This window comes from Lissotriton helveticus, chromosome 6 (assembly GCF_964261635.1).
Source record: "Lissotriton helveticus chromosome 6, aLisHel1.1, whole genome shotgun sequence".
In the NCBI taxonomy this organism is placed as follows: Eukaryota; Metazoa; Chordata; class Amphibia; order Caudata; family Salamandridae; genus Lissotriton; species Lissotriton helveticus.
The window spans coordinates 497,465,231-497,486,945 of NC_136067.1; the positions used below are offsets into that span (position 1 = coordinate 497,465,231).

General features: G+C 42.3%; 1 protein-coding gene across 1 annotated transcript in view; it reads left to right on the top strand.

The window, feature by feature from the left end:
• LRRC1 (leucine rich repeat containing 1) overlaps positions 1–21,715 on the top strand; it is a 538,119-nt gene that overhangs the window by 379,811 nt on the left and 136,593 nt on the right. The window contains exons 6-7 of the mRNA XM_078647950.1: positions 4,139–4,202; positions 7,264–7,338. Of these exons, the coding sequence (XP_078504076.1) occupies positions 4,139–4,202; positions 7,264–7,338 (139 nt within the window). The remainder of the gene's footprint in view (positions 1–4,138; positions 4,203–7,263; positions 7,339–21,715) is intronic.

Consider the following 21,715-nt stretch of genomic DNA (forward strand, 5'->3'; position numbering starts at 1 on the left):
TAATTAGTCTTTTCCACTTACTTTTCGCTTTTAAAACATTAATTGCCTTGTCTAGTGTACGAAGTCTATTGATTACTAAAACATGTAATTTATTTTTTAATTCTAACACTTCATCCACAATACCTTTAATTCTTTTTTTTGTTTGCTTATAAAAACCTGTTTTCCTTTTAGAAATCTTTCCACTTGTTTTTTTTTTGGAATGTTTTTATTTTTCATATCAACAAAACTATTGGGACAGCTTCTTAAATTTTTTTTTACATCACATATATGTAAGTCGGCAGGTACAGAACAGTTACATTCAGTCCAGAGCTTCGTGGGAGAAACCTAATCAGCAACATAGCAGAACACATCATAACCCCATCTCAGCGTGGCCTCTGCAAAGAATCAGTCTAAGTTCTCATCGTCCCCAGTGGTACGTGGTGGCTCACAAATATAAGAAATCTTTCCACTTTTCAACAAATTTATAATAATTCTGTTATAAATCATTCTCTTCCGAATTTCAACAAATTGATTCCTACGTCTATTACTATAGATATCCTCATTGCCACACAGTTTTCCAAATTTTTTTGAAAAATTCCTTTTTTTTGTTGTTAGAGAAGATTTTTTGATCGTTTCCACGTTATCCACATTTTTTTTCCTTTTAATTAATTTCCTTATAAGAATCCTTTGTTGTCTTACCAGGAGCATTCTTCTTTTTCTCTATACAATGTTGTCTAGATGCATCTTGTAATTGTGTGGTCTTGGAAAAGTAAGCCTTTTTATATTTCCTTCTCTTCACCTCCTTTGTAGGCATCTTGATTTTCTTTAGTCTTTTCTTTAAATCTATTGTGAAGGAAAAAAAACATGTTATAGACCCCTACTAACATACTACATAGCAATTACAACAGCTACATGATGTAAACACTGATTCACTTTATAAGTAAGTTGAAGGTACAGTAACATTGTCTGAGCAGAGTAGCAAATCATACAGTCACTGCTGTTTCTCAGTTCATGATAGTGCACTGGTGTTACAACATTATAGGGTAATTTGTTAGTAATGGTGTTTCAGAGTTCTGAACAGTTCAGTGGTGTTTAGACAGTGTAGAAAGTCCTGGTGAGATTCATATTTCTGACTTTAGAGCAATACAGTTGTGTGCAGGCAATATATGGTATCATGCAAGGGCTAGTAGTATAAAGCACTGCATGTCCTAAAGTCTAACTCACTCCAGGAGTACATGTATTCCCATGTCTTTAAACACATACACCGAGGAAGTGAAATGATTACTACATGCTACAGAGAGACTTGCTATGGCATTTCTACAGCACAGCCACGATCTTCAGTACACAGCATGGAGACTATTTCCAAATTAACAAGCCTGACAAACATACTGCATAGCAGTTTCTAATACTACATACCCTAAACCCTAACACACTTCATCAGGACATCTATTCTCATATTTTTTAAACACATCAACGATCCAAATTATTACAATACTACAAAAAGACTCACTCGAATAATTTTTAATTATACATTTATTCATCAAACATTTCATATTCCAACAAAACTTCCAACATGACTTCGTCCGGTATTTCATTTTCATCAAATACAAAATTTACATCTTCAAATTTAAAATCTTCCACCGCTTCCACAAAATCACTGTCCAATCTTCATTTTCAGTATCAATTTCCTCTGGAAAAGGTCCATCTTTGACATCCTCTATTAATTCGACTGAGTTCTCAAAATTCAAAGCAACGTTCTCTTGATTCTCTTCCATTGCACCAATATGATAATGTTGCTGGTCCTTGCAAAAAAATATAAACAATTATATCGTTTTCACTAATAGATAATAAAAAAACTACCTGTATCAATTTTATAAGTACATATATTCCCATATTTTTAAACACACTAACTACGCAAATTATTCTGCCACCTGCCTCTTAAATGAAAACAGACTCACACTGTGATCTTACACACATAACACTATCCCTTCCAATTCAGTAAAATGATTACTACAATCAAAGGGAGTCTTGCTGGGAATATTCTTTCAGGCTTTACAACACTGCAGTTGTGTTACAAGAGTTTAGAATATTTTTGTATGAATGGAGTTTCATGGTTTAGGACAATATAGTAATTTTAAAGCAGTGTAGTGAGTCAAAGTGTGACTGAGAATGTACAAATGAAATTCACTGAAATGATTACTACATGTTACAGACACAGTTGCTTTTCCATTTCAACAGCACACCAAACATCTAAATTGCACAGCATAAACACAATTTGAAAACTAGGATGCCTGAAACACGTACTACATAGGACTTTCTACAACTACATCACCTAAATCTTTACTCAATTCTTGATTAAGGTGATGTAGCACATAGAGGGAGAAAAAGTACAAACAGACACAAAATCATACAGGCAGAGGGTGCAAGACTACAGACAGAGAGGGGAAAAATATAACATGGTAGCGCTTTCTAATACACACCAGCAGCCATATCATAATAGGCCTCTAAAGATGCACATGAGAGGGTACAGACAGAGGCTTCACACCACTACCATGTTAAGTCTTTTCCTTCTCTGCCTGTAGTCTCACACCCCCTGTGAGGATCATGACTGTGTCTGCTTGCACTATCTGTCCCTCTGCCTACAGTCCTCCATCTTCTATCCTCTGTGTGTACCATATCTGTGTCTGCTTACACTATCTGAGTCTCTGCTTGAACCATCTCACCCTCTGTCTCCACCATCTTTTCTGTGACTGCACCATCTGTCCCTCTGCCTGCAGCCCTACACCATCAACGCTCTGTGTGTACCATGTCTGTGTCTGCTTGCACTCTGTCCCTCTGCCTACAGCCCTTCACCATCTATTCTCTGTGTCTGCTTGCACTATCTGAGTCTCTGCCTACAGCACTCCACCATCTATCCTCTGTGTATAGTTTTTTTTGCCCTTCGGGGTCCTTCAGGGACCCCCTGAGAAGGCCTAGGGGGTCAGGGAGACGCTACCCTGCCTCCTTTTCACATTCTCCACTTTAGTTTTCAAAACTCTTCTATCTCGTGGGGAGCGTGCACCGTGCGCGCACCTCCCTGAATTTCGAAAAAACAACAACATTTTTTGGTCTTTGGGGTCCTTTCAAGACTCCCTCAGAAGGCCTAGGGGGTCAGGGGGTCTCCACGCAGGCCCCCTTCTCATGTTTCCTACTTTTTTGGGGGGCTCCCTTCTGCCTCCAAGACAAGATGGCGCCCATCACTTCCAGATTTCGACCGATTCAAATGTTGACAGACATCCAACAGCAAATCAGAATTCAGCGCACGCATAGGTGCGCGCACGGTGCGCGCCTATAGATATATAATTTTTTTTAAACTTAATTTTTTCAACAACTACTGAAAGGATTTACACCATTTAAACAAAAGGCTGATCTGCGAAACACTTTACCATTTTGCCAAATTTCATGTAATTCCGTTCAGCCATTCGGACTGTAGCCGTGTCTAATCGTCCTATGGAAAATAACATGGGGAAAACACGTTTTGGGCCCCCCTTTTTTTCTCAGCCCCCACTTCACGAATCCCCCCACAACTTTCAGGGAAGAAGCGGAGCGGAGCGGAGCGGGCTATCTTCTTTGAGATATTCACGAAGATTTATCAACCGACGCAAAAGTTATTCCCAATAGAACGTTGCGGATTTCCTATGGAAACTAGGTCCTAACTATAACTACCTACTGGCGACCGCCAGTATTTTACAATGTTCTACTCCCAGTGACTGCTCCCACTTGTTTCAGGTGCCATTGCTATCCATTTAAAAAACAAAGGGGCCCAGAATTCTTAATGTATTCTAAAATCTTTCTGAAAGAATTCAAGAAAGAGCCTGAATATGTAGAGCAGAAGGATGGAGTGCTGTTTGAGAGGCGATGGGCAGCACTGCAATGCTACTAACCAATTTTATCTAAAGTAGTAAATAACCATTGTTAAAATGTAGACTGAGAGGTAATTGAATTCTTAAACAATATTGATAGGAAGCATTAGTGGTTAACATAATTTAATATGCTCATTTCCTCCTTTTCCTAATTTGCAAAGTAACTAAAATGCGGAACTGTTTTAAATAGCTTATTATTGAATGGCTGTGTTTCTTCCCTCAATTTCTGAATAATCTTTTACTCCTGTTTTCAACAGGTCGATTGCCCAGCTCCATAGGCTACAAGAGCTTGATTTAGGAAACAATGAACTGTATAATTTGGTAAGATCCTTTATTATGCGCAGAATGTGTTATGCATAGATGCCTTCTTGTCTTTATTTCTTATTTATCAAGTGCTTGAGGGCAGGACTATAATGGATCATGCGAAACCTTAGATTGTATAATCCTGGCCTCCTGATATACTGTAGTGACAAAATTGTTGAACAGATTTTCTTATTTGATTTGCGTTTTTGGATCATTAGTCAAGTTATTTAGATTGGGCAGACATTGCTGACCCGGGACAAATTTTTCTGGATTACATTTAAAAAAATGTCATATGTGTTGCAGTGAAGATGTACTATTTCAGGTAGCATGAGACTTATATTATACATTTTGATGTAAAAACATAGGTTTTGGGGGTCAATTAGTTTGAGACAGAAAAAAACTCCTCAGAGCACCCCTTCCATCATTTTCCAAAATGGCGACTATAATAGAGGAAGAAGACCTATATAAATAAAAGAAATCCTGTTTTTTAATCATTTTATTATATGCCTTACGATGTTTATGATCTGAATATGAGAAACAAAATGTTCATCATTTCTTTTTTAGACACGTTTTCATAGTTCACTTTGTTTCGGCAATCTCTTGTGGTACATTTGCAGAATGTTGAACATTTGAGAAGAGCGTGTTGATTTTTTGTAGCACAGATTTTTGCAAGTACATGTAAGTTCTGTGTGTGGAGGCTTTTTTAGCACCTCATCAATATCTTCCCAAACAAATTCACATGGATCTTCTGATCAAGTAGAATGCTCTTTTAATGTGTCAGCGCAAAGAATGACATTGGTGAAAGGTCGCTTAGCGTGGCGGATCTCTTGAATTCACTGTACCGAAGATAGTCAAATGTGTGAGTCGAAACTCAATATCCACACGCACAAGGCATTTTTCTTCACCTCTAAAGTCACATTCTTCTTCTGTCTCAGCAAATCCTTGTATAAGCTTCACAGGTTCATTTTCAAAAATGTTGCCAAGAAAAACTTGCCCTGAATTAGCAATGTCTACCCAAGCTAAATTGCTTCTCTAATGATACAATAACACAAATAAAAAAAAAATCACCGGCCAATTTTTTTTACAGAGGTATGTCAAGAGGCCAGGACTGTGTAAGACGTTTTTGAAATTTCAGGCACACTAAACTGGATATGATAATTTACACTTATAAATCCATAGAACTGGATGAAACCTTACTCTAATCTTTACCAACAACCCCACCAATTTGCTGTGGACCTTACCTTAACCTCATTCCCTGCCGTAACAGGGATATAGATTTTTAAAAAAAAGTATTCATTGTTATTTTTTTAACAAGCAAAAGCATTCATTTAAACACTTTTTTAGAAATTAAATTTAGTTAAATAAATGTAAAATGCAATACAGTTTGACTTATTTGACACTGCTTATCCACTTCGATCTTTACCTCCAAATTGCCATGCAGCCACATACAGATCTTTGATGCGCAAACATGCGCCCCCTTCGCATACAGATTTGGTATCCAGTAATGAATACGTAAAGATCAGAAATGGTTCGAAGTCTCAAACGAGCAGTAAAATTAGAAGGTGGGCAGCATCCCTATCAACATAGGAAAGTGTTCTCAAAATTTCCAAAAGTCCTTTGGCTGTTGGGGTGCTGCTGAGGGGTGAGGGTAGGGTAGGGTAGAGTAGGAGTGAGTAATGGCATCCATGTGGTCTAAAATGGTGTTTTTGCATTAAAATATGGCATAACTAAAGCAAACACACTTCTACAAGTCTTAAAAAATTTGTTACAGCTGCAGTTATATTATTTAAGTCTTTATATGTATGCATGTATACAAGAAAATATCATTATTATTAGTGCACAGAATAGAAACCCCGAAAAAACAAGCTAACATCCACCATGTCATATAATTTGTTGTTTGCCTAGGTAGTGTCCCCTCTTTCTTTAAAAGGTATTGATTTGTATTCTTCTTTCTTTACTAGTAATTGTCTCATCAGTTGCTTTGATCACTTGACTGAATTTTCTCTAAATATAGTGCTTTTCTAAATTCTTGGTTTGCTTTTTTCTGTCTTCTCCTACCTTTCCAGACAATAAACATATGTGTAGGTTTCTCAGAATGTCCCAGTGTTTGCAACCGACTCCTCATTTCCTTAAAATAGTTTTGAGGGAAAAGTTAGATCTTTTACCACTAAATGGTTGATCAGGTGCAAAGAACCTAAGCACCAGTTCTCGCACCAGTTCTCAATTCGTATTCTTTTTACAGTATTTAGCATCACAATCACTCCTCCACACTTTTTGGAAAGTTTTTACTTCGGGCCTTTGTGTGAAACAATTCCATTGCTTAATTAGGAAGTGTGGTCACTGGAGTACCAGGAGAAATTCCAATTTATAGCATGTGTGAAACCATCTAATTTTATCAGGGATTGACAGTCAGGTTGTTTTGCCCTAAATTTATTTTTACCTACATCCAGTGCCAGGGTAAAATCCCCCCAGTAGCACCAGAGCTTGTGGAAGGTCAGGTAAAAGGATGCCTAATATGTGCAGTGTATAATTTAGTAGGCCCAGTGGGAGCTAAACGTTTAATTCCAAGTATTTGTTAACCGTTCCACAGTTTAAACAAACTGTGGTATCTTCTTATAACTAAAATGCTGATTTTTGAAAATTAATATTACCACCGTTCTCGACCCAGATGTATGGCCTGAGTGACAAATTACTATATATTTCACTTGGCAAAAGAATGGCCACTGTTTGCCCATATAGTCCCCATCTGCCCATGCCCCCCACCATTGTACTGTTAACTAAAAACTGTCTCCCACTTCAAGTCTGTAACATCACCTGCACATCGAACAAGTTAAGACCTTTAATATAAAGACCTCTTATCCACTTCAACAGTAGAGAAAGATAATCTCAAATGATATGGATACCAAAAGGCAAAGCGGTTTTATACTCTATCCTTCATCCTGTGCCCCTGGCTCCCACCCATGCCAAAGTTTCTCACAGCAAACTGTTCCAGTTTGATCCTAAATGTTTTGCTTTGTTCTTGCTTCTTTAAATCAATTGTCGATAACAAGTCCTTTTTTAATAAATGATCCTTTTTCAGCCAGAAACTATTGGAGAACTGTTCAATCTCAAGGACCTCTGGCTGGATGGAAATCAGCTGGCAGATTTACCTGTGGTATGAATTTGTTTGCATTTTATACCTCAAACTTTCAAGTCGGATATTGCAACTGTTCTGTTTCACTAGATTGTGTACAATGCTTGTTAAAATATTGCAGTATATATTGTTTAGCTCCGTTTTTAAAAATGACTGTTTGCTATTGGGCAACGTCATGTTGCTGCTCCATTATTGGATAATGGATAAGAATTCAGTTTAAAACGAGATCATATTTGTCTAAAAGCTTTTACATGTATTTCATATCACAATTAATTATCATACACACCTTTTCATGATTTAGTCCAGTGTAGAAGGCAATTGTGAGTTCCTGGACAAACAGAATTTGCTTTTACACCGTTTCACTGTAATTTCATGTACAAATGAATGTGATTACGTTTAAATCCTTAAACAGTAATAGACTTTTTAGATAGTGAGTTTGAAGATCTTGAAGAAGTTTAAGGATATAAGTAATACGTTTATTTAATTTCTTAAGTACTTCACCTCATTCCCTAACGCCATACAAACATATCACTGGTAGTAAGGCAATATGCAAAGCCTAAGTTCTGCTTCAGTGGTAGCAGTGACCCGAATTGACTATTCGTCATATGTGAACATTTCCTTTAAAATTAGTGGAATACCCAGATGTCAACAGTGAAACACCGTCCATGACTTCATAACACTTTTAGATTAAATAGAAGATGCTTAGCCCAACAAAAGAGATGATGCCCAGCACTCTTTCGTGGCCGGCCCAGCTACGAACGAGCTTTGGCCATTCACAGCGAGGGTTGACTTGCAAGGCCTCGCCTATGGTAAGGCCCTGATCCGAATTCCTCTGTAGCTGGCCTTCCACGTAGACTACTGCTGCACATCCAGAGGTGGGGCCAGTGTACTGACTAGTCTCCTCCTCTGTGATCACTCAAAACCAGTTCTAGGGGTAGCTTTCCTCGCACAGGTTTGATCCCACCCTGACTAGGAGAACAAAAGCGGAGGCTTTCAAAGTGTCACCTAAAACCTATTTGTAACAAGGCTGGCCCCATTGAAGTTAAGTAGGTTCTTGAGCTGACGTTATCCAGAAGAAAGAAACTTTGAGCATGACAGATGGATTAGGAATAAAGCTTTGAGTTCCTGAATGGTAACATGCAAAAGGAAGCCTGTGTCGTTCTAACCTGGCCTTGTCATCCAAGACTGATCAGTAGTGGAACAGCAGTATTTTTATTAACCTAATTTTCCTAACGGATTACTTGGATGTCCCGAATAAGCTACACTACGGTAGTCAAGGCTTTGGATGTAAATGTTTAGGGTGGTAACTTTACATGAGAATGATGGCCAAGTAAGATTTCACAGAGTAAGTACTGATGGCTGACTGTGCCAAATGCCACTTAAATGTTCAAATGGGCCATCACAAAGGCTCCACTGCCATCAGCATGTTTAGGAGAACATTGATAGTACTTTTCTGAACTTTAACAATTTATGCTTTTCACAGTGCTCATTTTAGCTTTAGTTAGGTACGATTGTTTCAACCCTCTCTTTTCAGACTAGAGCGTTCTCTATTACAAAATAAACTGTTAATGCCAGTCGTTTAGTCATCCTCTGCCTTTGTCTAAATTAATTCAAACATCTCTATTGTAAAAGTGTTGGCAATATGAAACACCTTTTACCGAATATCTATATTAGTTTGATTAACTTTGGCTGTGCTCACAAATGGAGTATGCTCCTGCAAATCAATCTTCAAGGGAATCTACTCCTTAGATCAGAAATGTTAAATGCTTCAAAAGATTTTGGCTAGATTAATGGCTGTCCCTAGATGCTTGGATCACATGAAATCCGTTTAGATCACATGAAACCAGTTTGGTTTAGCTAGTTGTCATGAGAATGGGATAGGTTATATATTTTATTTTAGCGTTTATAGAGCGCACTGCAACACTGCAGGCATCCTGGCGCTAAGACCCCGGAAAAAAAAAAAGCTGGCGGAAAAGATACAGAGCTGAACCAGAGAATCATACTTTAGGGATAAGCCACGTTTTGACTTTCCTGCGTAACATCAACAGGTCCTGTATTTTCCTTATTTCCAGAGGAAGACAATTCCAAAGGCGGGCAGCTCTTCCCCCTAGGGTTACTCTTTGTCCTAGGAACCCTGACAAAATTAGCAGTCGAAAAGCAAAGGTTACGTGCAGGTTCATACCATTTAAACCTGCCCTGAAGCAATTTGGACCCCTGTCCATGGAGTGCCTTAAACACTATACAGAGGGATTTAAACAAAATCCTTTGAGTCACCGGGAGCCAGTGCAGCTCTTCCAATGCCTGGGTTGTAGATATACGATGTGCCCTTGTCAGTGCAAGCTTCGCTGCTGCCGCCTGGATACTCTGGAGCCTCACAATCAAGTATCCAGGAGACTCCAGGAGCAGAGCTTTGCAATAATCCAGGTGGCTCAGAATAATGCTCCTGACTACTGTGATTCTTGCCTGGGCTGGCAGTAGCGGTAGCACTCTGCAGAGTCCCCGGATAAGAGTGTAACAGCCTCCCACCAGTTTATTGACATGCGATTCCAAATTCAGCTTCTCATTGAAGCTGATCCCTAGATTGCGTACTATGCTCTTTGGTACCAGGGGAGCAGCTGTGGGTATGGGCCAAGTCAGCTGGTAATACTGATGGAACACTACCCACCCTGCAGTGCAAGATCTCTGTGTTCTCATTATTAAATTGTAGCGAGTTGTCCCTCAGCCAGATCACCATTTCTCGCATGCATGCATTGAAAGTTTCCTGGGAATCCACGTGGTTACCATCCAAGGGCACGATAAGCTGAGTGTCATCGCCATAATTAACCACGCTGATATTGTGGGTTTTAATAGCATTCAGGAGCGGCCACATGTATTCATTGAACCATGTTAATTTTTAGTAAATTCCGAATGAAATGGGGGGAGGCGCTACTGCTCGACATCTGTCAGACAGATAGGAATGCATCCTGCTCAATGCCACACCTGCCAGTCCCATAGCTTTTAGCCTTGCAAGTAGGATGGTATGGTTCACGTGTCCAATGCGGCAGATTGTCCAGTACGGTCACCAAGGCTGTCTCTGTTCCATGGCCTGGCCTGAACCCAAATTGCTCATCCTCCAACTTATTATTTGTCTCCAAAAAAAGGGAAAATGACCTACTTACCAGACATTCCACGATTTTAACTGGGTATGGTAAGCGGGAGATCAGTCTATAGTTCTTATGGCAGTCTGGGTCCAAGGTAGGCTTTTGTAGGAGCTGTGTTATAATTGCCTGTTTCCAGCAAGGTGGCACCACCCCGCTGCTGAGGGACTGACCACACAGCTGGCATAAGATTGGGAAGATCTCCGGTCCTAATTCTTTCAATATCTTATGGGGGATGGGATCCAGCGGTGATCCCGGAGAAATTCCCAGAGCCACTCTGACAAACTCCTCTTCCAATGGCATCTCAAACTCATCCAGCGTGAGCTCGGGGGGGGGGGGGGGGGGGTCAATGGATTTGGGTTATAATTCCTGTCTTGTTAACTCTTTAATGTGTTTCCCCCGTCCGGGTCCAGGGTACCGGGTGGGGTCAAAGGTTTCAAATCTTCCACAATCTTAATACTTTTCTCTTGGAAAAATGTTGACAATCCATCGCATAGCTCCTGAGTAGGTGGAACTTTATTACTTATGCATTCAGGGCAAGTCATATCTCTTACTATCTTAAAAATACTCTTAGAACTGTTGGCTGACTTAAGAATGGAGGTGACATAATATTCAGTTCTAGAATGTTGCTAGGTAGTTGAGTTGGGAATGGCAGTTGGGAAGTAGGCATTGAAATGTATGGATGTGCTGCTTTTCACTCTTAAAATAACCCCCTTCTCAAGTCTTCTTGTGTTTCTACAAGTTGGCGACAAGGGGGAAAGGACTTACAGTTACAGTGAAATGTGTTACACCTTCTCTTTGTGTTGGCGCTGGTGATTTTGTCTCCTCGTACTGGTTTTAGTGGTCAAATTAATCCTTAGTGGCTGCTGCCATGAGGTGCAGTTGAGAGTGGACAGCGTGTCTGGAGCAAGGGTGAGGGACCCTGTCAAGCTAGAATTTTTGGGGCTTTTCGGAAGCCTTTCTTGGCCCAAGCGGGGGTGAAGGTCACATTAGTCTCATTGTGCAGTTTTTTTGCATGGGCATAGCAGTGCGCATGCTCCTGACTGTAGACACGCCAATGTTGCGCGTCTAAAGCACCGCCATTTTGGAAGCCCTGTGTGTGATGGCAGATACGCTTGCATTACATACCTGTTCAGCGTGCTGCCATTTTATATTGGAAAGAAGTGTCACAAGGAGCATTACGTGCGGCTATGTTAATGAGAATCCTGCGGCATTGACGAAGCCTGACCTGCAACGTGCCATTTGTTTTTTCTCCAAGAGTAGACCTGGGGTCTTGACGTTGTCATTGGAAGGTTAGCCGGAGAGGCTATTGCAGGCTGTGGGGCTTTGGTGACACTTATGCCTCAACCTTGCAGAGTTTGCACTGTGGTGGCGCACACCAAGTCCTCCTTGCGGAGTGTGGGCTAATGCACACTTATTAACAACGTTCTAAAATGTTGTGAGTACATTTGCTCTGTTACCGTCAGTGTGTAGCAGTAATATTTGTGTATCTCCGTGAAATGCACACCTAATTGTTCTTGTGTGTGCAGGGTGGTGCACACTCCAAATACTTTTTCTTAGTGTACACATTGAGCTATATTGAGGTATACACATTTCCTCAACTGTACTTCAAGAACAGACAGTTATGTTTAGAGCCTTGGATTTGCAACATCGTTGGTCATAACGTGTGTGTGTTAGTAGTGGCACTCACCCCATAGTGTATGTAAGAGTTGATTGTTATTACCATTTGTGCCCAAACATTTTCTCTTCCTCCTCCATTGCCTTTCCTTCCTTCTCCAGGTGAATCACAAATGAAATGGCATGAATGGAAGGAGTACTTCCTTAACTATATTTCTGCATTAGAGGAAGAAGCACCTGATGATTTTTCTTTTTAAAATTGGAAAAAGAAAATGTTATGACATAGTTTAGGCCCGGCGGGTCTACATGTTTATGGGCAAATGGAAAAAAAACAAGGTTTCCTGAAGATGGTGATGTATTTAGGCATGCACTATATGATTTGTATTATTATCATCAACCAGCGGCGTGCAAAGCTATTGACTGGTAATGTTTTTTTCCAGAGAAATCAGGGCAGGTCTGAGATTGTGGAAGATTGTGTCTTCCCATAAGAAGTTAGCTGTATCTTGTAAATTTTGTGCCTAACAAGACAAACTTATTCAGATCATAATGCACACAAATAATTCTAACATAGAGGGAAAGTAATGGTTGTGAGGTGATGCTTCCTTAAGAGAAATTATTGCCATGGTCAAGAAAGCGGAAATGTCTAAAAGATACGCTCAGGCTGCTTTAAGAAGCAACAAATCTTAAGAAACAGTTCCAGTGAGCAAAGTCTCTGGAACCACTGGTGAAAAGAACAAAATCTGGAAACAGCCTGGGAAGGATCCTGGTAAGACCCGTGCAGACAGCTTTAGCAATGACAAGCTGCCGACCTGTTTCAGATGTGGGGACACTTAACCAGTGACAAAAATTGTACAGCCACTACATCTAAATGTGAATGTTGTGGTATTTTAGGCCACTTTGCCAAGGTTTCAGAAAAAAAAACAAGAACATAGTGGTGGATAAGTGTCACCTTCCTAGGATTAATGAACTATAAGCACAAATCAAAAGGAGTCAATTGGTTCTCCATCATTAACTTATCATCAGCATATCACCAGATTCTGCTCAGTTCATCTAGCAGGCATTTAGCATCCTTGGTTAACCCGTTTTGGCGTTACAAATGTCGTTTGGGCTAGGTTCGGCTGCTGCCCTGTTTCAACGTCTTGTGCACTTAATGTTCTAAGGTGTTAAAGGAGCAACATATTTCCAAGATGATATTTTGATTACGAGGTGTGGCAAGTAAGAGCATGATTGGAAGTTAGGTTTGGTTTTGGAAAAATGATCTACTAGTTGTCTTACTGTAAAACTCTAGAAATGCAGATTTACGATGAGATCTGTAACTTACTTGGGGCACAAAGTAAGCAGAGGTGGAATTTTGCCCAAAACAAATATAGTAGCATCCATTAGTAATTCACCTGCACCCACTTGCAAGGACAAAGGCAGGTCCATTTTGGGGCTGGATCAGTTTTACTTGAAATTTGTTGAGAACTTTGCTATGAAAATCTATGAATTGAGACAATTGTTAAGAGAGCGGCAAGACTTTATCTGGAGCAATTTGTTTCAAAAGGAATTTGAGAGTATTTAAAGCTATTCCCTTAAATGGTTTTGAGTAAACAGCTCACGTTTTAACTACAGATGAAAGTGGCTAGGGTCTAGGTGCAGTTTTAATGCAAGTTATGGAGTATGTGTCTTAAAGTACAGTAGCTTTTGTCTTCTGCTAAGGAGAAGTTTTCTGTAATCGAACTAGAGATTTTAGCAGCTGTGTAAGCAATGGAAAAGTTCAGACCAGACCACTCTTACTGGGAGTGTGGTTTACGTTGCGCATTGATCATAAACTATTATTAAAACTCTTGACCACAGTGGGTGCTGTTAAGGCAACATCTCGCATGGCGAGGTTGTCCTTGCGTCTGTCTCTTTGACTATGTCTATGACATGGAATTCTTACCTGGTCATAGGAATTAAATAGCTGACTATTTAAGCAGATTGCCCTTGGCATTAAATAATGCACTAGCAGTGAGTGGTATGAGCACTGTGTTGCCTTTGTTACTGGATATAATTATGCTATTAGTAGAGATGACCGGACATCTGGTTATGAGAAGGACCAAACTCTAAAAGCTATAGTTAAATATATTCAGGACAGATGACGTAGAAAAAAAGTGAGTTGACGAAAAATAGTAAGTAATTTTGGGAATTCAAGGATAAGTTATCCATTAGCGATAGAGGTTCATCTTACATGGGGAAAATGTAATACATACACATGGTTTCAGAGTGAAAATACGAAGTATCATGCACAAAAATCATTTAGGTATTGTGACATCCAAAAGATGGGTGACATATCTACATTGGTGGCCAGGTGTTGACTCTCACATGGAAAAGTTTGTGAAATCTTGTGAGTATTGTGATAATTCTGACTAGTCAGATTTGGTGTTCCATCCTCCTTTAGGTTGTAGGAAATTTCCTGAAAATTCCAGGGATGACTTGGGCATTGATATTCTTGTTCCCATTTTGGATTTTAAAGGTGTGTCCAAGTTAAAAATTGTTCTTTTGGTTATGCTCTAAGTTGCCTTAGGCAAGCGTGTATAACAAAGTTGATTCTGCAGTGGTCATTTTGTTTCTAGAATAGGTTTTCCTTTGAGAATGCATTCTCAAAACCTTACCAAGTGATAATGGGCCTAAGATCACTTCTGGAAGAATTGTTGGCTAGTAAGGACATCAAGGTGAAACACACTCCGGTGTACCATCCAGCTGATAAAGGTGCTGTGGTGTCGGGTGCGACCCGGTGTAAACCAAAATCCACAGGAGCGAAGACCAATGCCCCTAACTTCCAAAAAACAGTACCCAGAATGTGAAATGTAACACACTCTTAGTGACTGTCCTCTAAAAGTATGGGGGAATTAAAACCAAGGACACATAATGGAATGGGACAGCTGAATACGAAGGGTTCACCATAAAAGAAATAGTAGGGAAATCTTTGTTACTACAAACGTGGGAATGTAGCTATGCCTTGTGACTGGGAGTATTCGCTACCTTAAGACGAGAGACAGGATTTGAGGTGTTCCGACCGGCTCCCAAAGACCTATGGGAACTGAGCAGACACACACTCAAGAGGTGTGCCATCCGGCTCCGTAGGGGCACATGGAGCAGAACAGCAACACACTAACAAAGGGGCACGAGGAGAGTTGTCCGGCTCAGGGGAAAAAGCGGAACAAACAAACACTCGTGGCAGAGAGGTAAGCGGGACAAATGGCGGAATGGTAGCGGGGTGGTAGCGTTCAGATACTACCATACAAACAGATTCTGCCACACACTAAAGGGGACCGGGGTTTCAGGGAAGCGCCGCCGCTGGGGGCAATGCTGCTTTCAAATACCGGACTCCTCGGCGTGAATCCTCAAAGCCCGAAAATCAGCCAGCAGGAACACATGGTGAGAAACCGACGCGAAGAGGTAAAGACACCAAACAGGAACAGTGTGGAGAGACACAAGGGGGCGTGGTCACGAAGAACTCCGTAAGTCAACCGTTGGCTTAAGTGAGAGGTGTCCTTTTACGGAACTTAGGAAGCGTCTCAAAATTCCTGCCCGACAAGTGAAGCCCCGTCCTGAACACATGCCAATGTCTCTAATATTGACCCCGACCCCTAACATGTGGAACGTTTTAATCGGGTGATCATGGGAAGTGTGCAGGCTTCTATAAATGCAAAATTTAATTGGGAGAAAGAATTGAAATTGCATAGTGTGGGCATACTGAAACACACCTACCTTGACAGGTTGTAGTCCATTCAGAATTTTGAGAGGTGGAGAACCTTTCACTAAGGAATATTTAGCATTGATGAACAGGAAGTTCTACAGTAAATTGTCTCCTGTTGTGGTTAGTGCGAATTTGAAGAAAGTGCAGGAGGTGTATAAAGAATATTATTATAAGAAGTATGGTGTGGAGGATGTGGAATTGGAACCAGGTGTTTGAATGATAGGGTAGTTGGGAGTCAACACTAGGAAGGGAAATAGCAAGTTTATGAGACCACTGCAAGTGAAACATGTTTATTCAGGAAAGTTTGTATTTTGGGTGACTGAAACAATGTTTTACAAAATTAGCATGGGAATTGGATAAGGATGCTCATGTGGATGAAGAAAAGCACAATGTATGGTTTTGGAGGAGGATGAGTATAGCCATGTAACAGTTGTTGCAGGAGTTTGTGAAGATGACTGCGTGATTCCTGCCAGTGGTAGTGGCGATAACGAAGGGATGTCAGATGGTGGTGAGTAAGAAGTTGTGGCACCCAATGTAAATAGTCAACCTGAGTCTTGTCAAGTGGATTAGTGGCTCAGTCTGGTGTGTCTACCCATTCTAATGGCATATCATATGTGACTCTTCCCGGAGGTTTGGAAACACTTGACCGGGGTAAGTCCTGTTTCTTGGCTCCAGCTATGTTGTTGAACTGTCAGTATATATACTGAATATAGATGTAGATATGTTATTTTGTGGGGATGGTTATTGCTATTAAGTAGAAAGATGTATGGTATCTGGTTTAGCTAGTTGCCATAAGAATGGGAAAGGCTCTAGAACGTTATTAGGTGGTAGATTGTGAAGGGCAGTTGGGGAGGAAGCGTTAAAGAGTATGGATGTGCTGCTGTTCCCTCTTACAATAAACCTTTTACACCTGCTGAAGTCTCCTCATGCTCCTACATAAAATAGGTATGTAGGATCTCAATGGCTACTAGACAAAGATGTGCAAAGTTCTATGGAAAGCATTCGTACTTGATGGATGGTTACCATTTTCTTTACTTTTCTATTTGTGTGAAAACCGTGACTGTTGTGATTACTTAACACACATATTCCTGCTTACTACTAACACATTGATATGGAAAAAAAGTGTCCATTGTGCAGAGACACACACCAGTAAAGTACACCTGCACAGTAAAATTCTGCAAACATTTGCCATTGTGCATAGAAAACCTTTGGAGAAGGTTAACTTGCAAAGCCATATTCTGCATTTATTTCCACAAAGCACCCCTCTGACCTTGCCGCTCCAGACAAGATTTCAAGACCACAACTATTCGATCATCCTGCCAACAGATCATCCTCTTTAGGAGGCATAGTATTTGCATCGAGAAGCTCTTTGAACACCAACTTAGATGTCCTTGCCCACCTCTCTTGCAGGGAAGAGCTCACTGGCGCTTTTTCTGAAGCTGTTGATAATCTGTTTTACAAAGCTCATTTTGATCATTTTGTATTCCACATAAGGCTTTTTTTTAAAGTTGTAGCTTATAAATTAATCATACCAAAACGACTCCCCAGAGAGTACATATCTGCTGTTCTATTAGCAGCTGGATCATCTCCAAGCATTTCTGCCTCTTTGAGACATTAGTAATGGATGTTGTGGATATGCATCTGGTTCTGTAGAGTCCTTTGTATTGCAATATAGTCTGTTAGTTTTGAAAAACTATCGCTTCTCTTTTCACACTGTTTTGTACTTGTTCTTTGTTTCTCTTGTTTATTTTTTTTGTTTGGTAGATTTTACACGTAAGGGTAGTGGAAGTATTTCCCCTCCAATTTTTAATTGTCGCTTACAGACTGCTTTAGCTGCCTGCCTAGAAATCATGTCACAACATGCATGCATACACAGAGGCTCATACACTCTTGGACAGCCTGTCAGCCATTGGCTACTATAGTTCAACTAGCTTTCAACATTGGCGAATAGGATTTTCCATCCGCTTTAGTATCAAACCACGGCATATCGCAGATAGGACCTATTTTAACAAGCATTTGCAAAGCCAATAGGTCTTGCCTATGGGTGAGCGAATGGCTTTTGCATTTGGTTTGGAGAACTTGAGGTGGGTTCGGAGAATGGGTGGGGACCGGGTTGGTAAAGAAAAACGCTATGAAGTGACCAGCGATGGCTGCCATCAAGTGCTTTTTTTGTCCTGTCTGCTGGGATGTGGGGAGAAGAAATGGGGACATGGAGTAGAAAAGGTGAGTGGGAGGCAAACAAGAAAAAGGGATGGTGGGTGTTAAAAAAGAAACGGGGACTAAGAGGGTGAGGGTGAGAGAGAGAAGAAGAAATTAGGACCGGGGTTGGTGGGAGCAGATGAAGAAAGAGGGGTGGGATAAGAAACAACACGGACAGGGGTGGGAGGATAAGAAGCAACTTGGAAGGGGTTTGGAAGGATTAGAAGAAACACTGGCAGGAGCGGGTGGGAGTCGACGAAGAAACTTGGATGAAGGTCGGAGTGGGATGAAAAGCAACACCATGGGAAAAGAAGCAGCATGGATGGGGGCAGGTATGAGGGGAAGTAGCTGCACGAGTAGGAGAGAAGCAATAAACTTGAAAAATAAATAGTACCTTAATCACAGTAGCCAACAGCGGAAGGAACCTAATGCATCTAAAGCAATCAGTGCTCCTGCAGAAAAGAGAGGAAGTGAAGACTGCTCTCGCTGCCCAATTAGAAAGGTAGAAAATGAGTGACAATGAGGCAGATGAATTGTAAATAATAGCCGGACTTTAACCCCTTATTCAAGACAATATCTCTCGCGTGAGAGCGCATGCGATAGCGCACATGCAGACCAAACAAGTATTGCACATCCTTAATATTTCTATTGTAAACTAGTTTGACTTTCATGCACACTGGTGAAAGGCTTTATCTTAGCTAAGATTAGAATTCTTTAAATACGTCCTCATTCCTTTTCTGCTAGCGAAATCCATTAACAAACAAAAATAGTGTCTCTTATGCTGACGACACCCTGACCGCTCTATGGTTTAAATCTTTTATTGAGTTTTCACAAGAGACAAAACAACATGACCTAACTGTGTCAAGCATGTGTAGCGCAGTAAGCTTCAAAGCAATAATAATAAGTATACTCGGTGCTAGAGGAACACCCCCCAACAAAACAATAAGTACCTCCCCACTCCCCGCCCCCTTTGTCCACAAAGCAAAAGGATAACCCAGTTATGAAAAGGAAAGTCAATGAGTGCGAGTAACATCAGCGCGTGGCTTCAGTTTGTGCTGGGGCGCCTTCTGATCCGGGATTGGGGTGTCCACCAATCGGAGAAGGCATAGGTATCGGGGGCAACTCAGTTCACGGAACTCTCCTGTGAGGAGAGTCAAGAATGGCCTCCACAACTCCGGGAATTAGTCTCCCCGACCAGCCTGTACCAGGTATAGCTTCTCCATTCCAAGCACCATCCACAGCCTGTGTAACCAGCCTGTATGTGGGGGGCCTGTGGTGTCCTCCAGTGTGCTAAGATGTTTTGCGTGGCCGCCCCTAATGCAATAGCGATCAGGCGGCCCCTCCGTGACTTCAAGGGATACATCAGGACATTCGGCAATCCCAGCAGGATGTAAGCAGGGAATCGGGAAGTTGGGTGTCAAAGTGTGGGTCTATGTCATCCAATATCGTGCCCCAGTACCCATGTAGGTGGTCGCAGCTCCAGAGCAGATGTTCCAGTGTGCCCAACTCCCCACACCCTCTCCAGCAGCGATCGCTGATGTGGGGGTCAAACCGATGCAAGCTCTCAGGCGTGTCATACCAGTAGGTGGCTACTTTAGTCAGGGTTTCGGTCAGTCCAGCGTGATATGCGGAATGCCGTGCTCTGTGATAGACACTGCCCCATTCTTTATGCGTGAGGGCCCTCCCCAGTTCTCGCTCCCACCGGCATCTGCCTGCGTTGTATGTCTAAGTGCTCGAGAGGAGGAGGAGGTGTTGATACAGGTCTGAGATTAATTTCTTCTCGGAAGTGCAAGTGACTAGCCATATCTCGTAGGGAGTTAGATGTTGTTGTGCTCCAGGTCGAACCTCAGGGTGGAGTGCCCAATGACGCACCTGTATATAGGATAGCCTGCTATCCTCCGGGATGCCATAGTCCTCCTTCATCTGTGGAAAGGAGAGGATACCATCCAAATTAAAAAGCTGTCCCAGGGCCTTGCACGGGGACTGGCGCCAGGCCGCAAAAGCCTTAGGGTCCAGTCCTGCGGTGAAGTCGGGGTTAGCAAATGGCGGTGTTAGAGGGGAGGGGAATGATGTCAACTCATGTTTGATGGCGAACCATCCCACACCTCCATAACCGTGCCTGTGATCTGGGACGCGTAGAGGTTGGGCGGCCAATGGCGCCTGGGGAGAAAGGGGATCTCCTGGAGGGGCATGCCCGCTACAGCCTGGTCCTGGAAGAGACAAGTCTTTCCAGATTCCAGTTGATACTACTCCACCAAGATTCGTAGTTGTGATGCGTTAAAATAAAGTTGGAGATCCAGTACGCCCACAACGCCGTGGTCAGGTGGGAGAACTGCGATATCATGTTTAAAGCGTGGGCGGCGTCCCTGCCAAATGAAGCGTGCCAGATCGGACTGTGTTTGTTGGATCCAGCCCTTCGGTGGCCGTAGGGGAAGGGTCTGAAACAGATAAAGTATCTGTGGCAGAAGGGTCATTTTCGTGGCAGCTATCCTCCCAAGCCATGAGAGAGAGTGGCGCTTCCATCGCCTGAGTTCTCCGCGGAGCTGCGTGCGAAGTCTGGTATAATTTGCCTCAATGGTAGCTGGAATGGTGGGGCCCAGAAGGACTCCTAGGTAGGGGACCGTGATGCAGGACCCTTGCACATCATGTTCCCCTTGAACCTCTGCCAACGTCTCCGGTGGCAGGGATACATTAAGGGCAATCGATTTGTCTGTATTGATCTTGAAACCGGAAGCGAGTGCAAAGTTATGGAGTTCAATAAAAAGCACACAAAGTGATTGGACCGGTTCGGTGAGAGAAAGTAATACATCATCCGTGTAGAGGCTGATTTTGTGAGTGTCTCCTCCGAACGGAATGCCCTTGATAAGGGCGTGCTGCCTGACTCGCTGCGCCAGCGGTTCCATATAGAGGGCGAATAAGATAGGGGAGAGGGGGCATCCTTGTCGGGTCCCCCTGCCAATTGGGAAGCGAGAGGAAGTGTGGCCGTTGACGCGTACAGTGGCAGTAGGCTGCCTGTAGCAGTTTAAGATAAGAGTACAGAGGACATCCCCCAGGCCGAAGTGACGCAGAACTTGTTCCAGATAGGGCCAGTGCACCCTATCAAAAGCCTTTTCGGCATCGATAGTGAGGAGCATGCAATCTTGCCTCATATGTGAACCCGCTTCAATGAGGTGGAGGACCCTCCTAGTGTTGTCACTAGTTTGCCGCTGCGGTATGAAGCCCGCCTGATCCGGCTCCACCAGTTGTTGCATGTAAGGTGCAAGCCGGCTCGCCAGAATTCCGGTGTACAGTTTGAAATCAATGTTTAATAGCGAAATCGGCCGATATGAACTACAGCGGGCCCTATCTTTACCAGGTTTCGGTATGACCGAAATGTGTGATTCTAGAAGGTCCGCGGTGATTGTGCCCGGCTGGGGAAAGGACTTAAAAAGATAACGCAGGAGGGGTGCCATCTGATGACAGAACGTTTTGTAAAAGATCGCGGGGTACCCATCGGGTCCGGGGGATTTCCCAAGCTTCAAGCGTGGGATTGCCGACACCACCTCCTCCAAGCCTATGGGTCGATCCAGAAACTCCGCCTGTGCCTGGTTCAGGGACGTGAGACGCGCCCCGTGCAAATAAGACTGACCCGCCTGCAGGTCGAGAGTGTCGCTGGCGTAGAGGGATTTATAGAGAGACCCGCAGGTCTCTGCTATCGCAGCGTCGTCCGCGACTACTTCGCCCT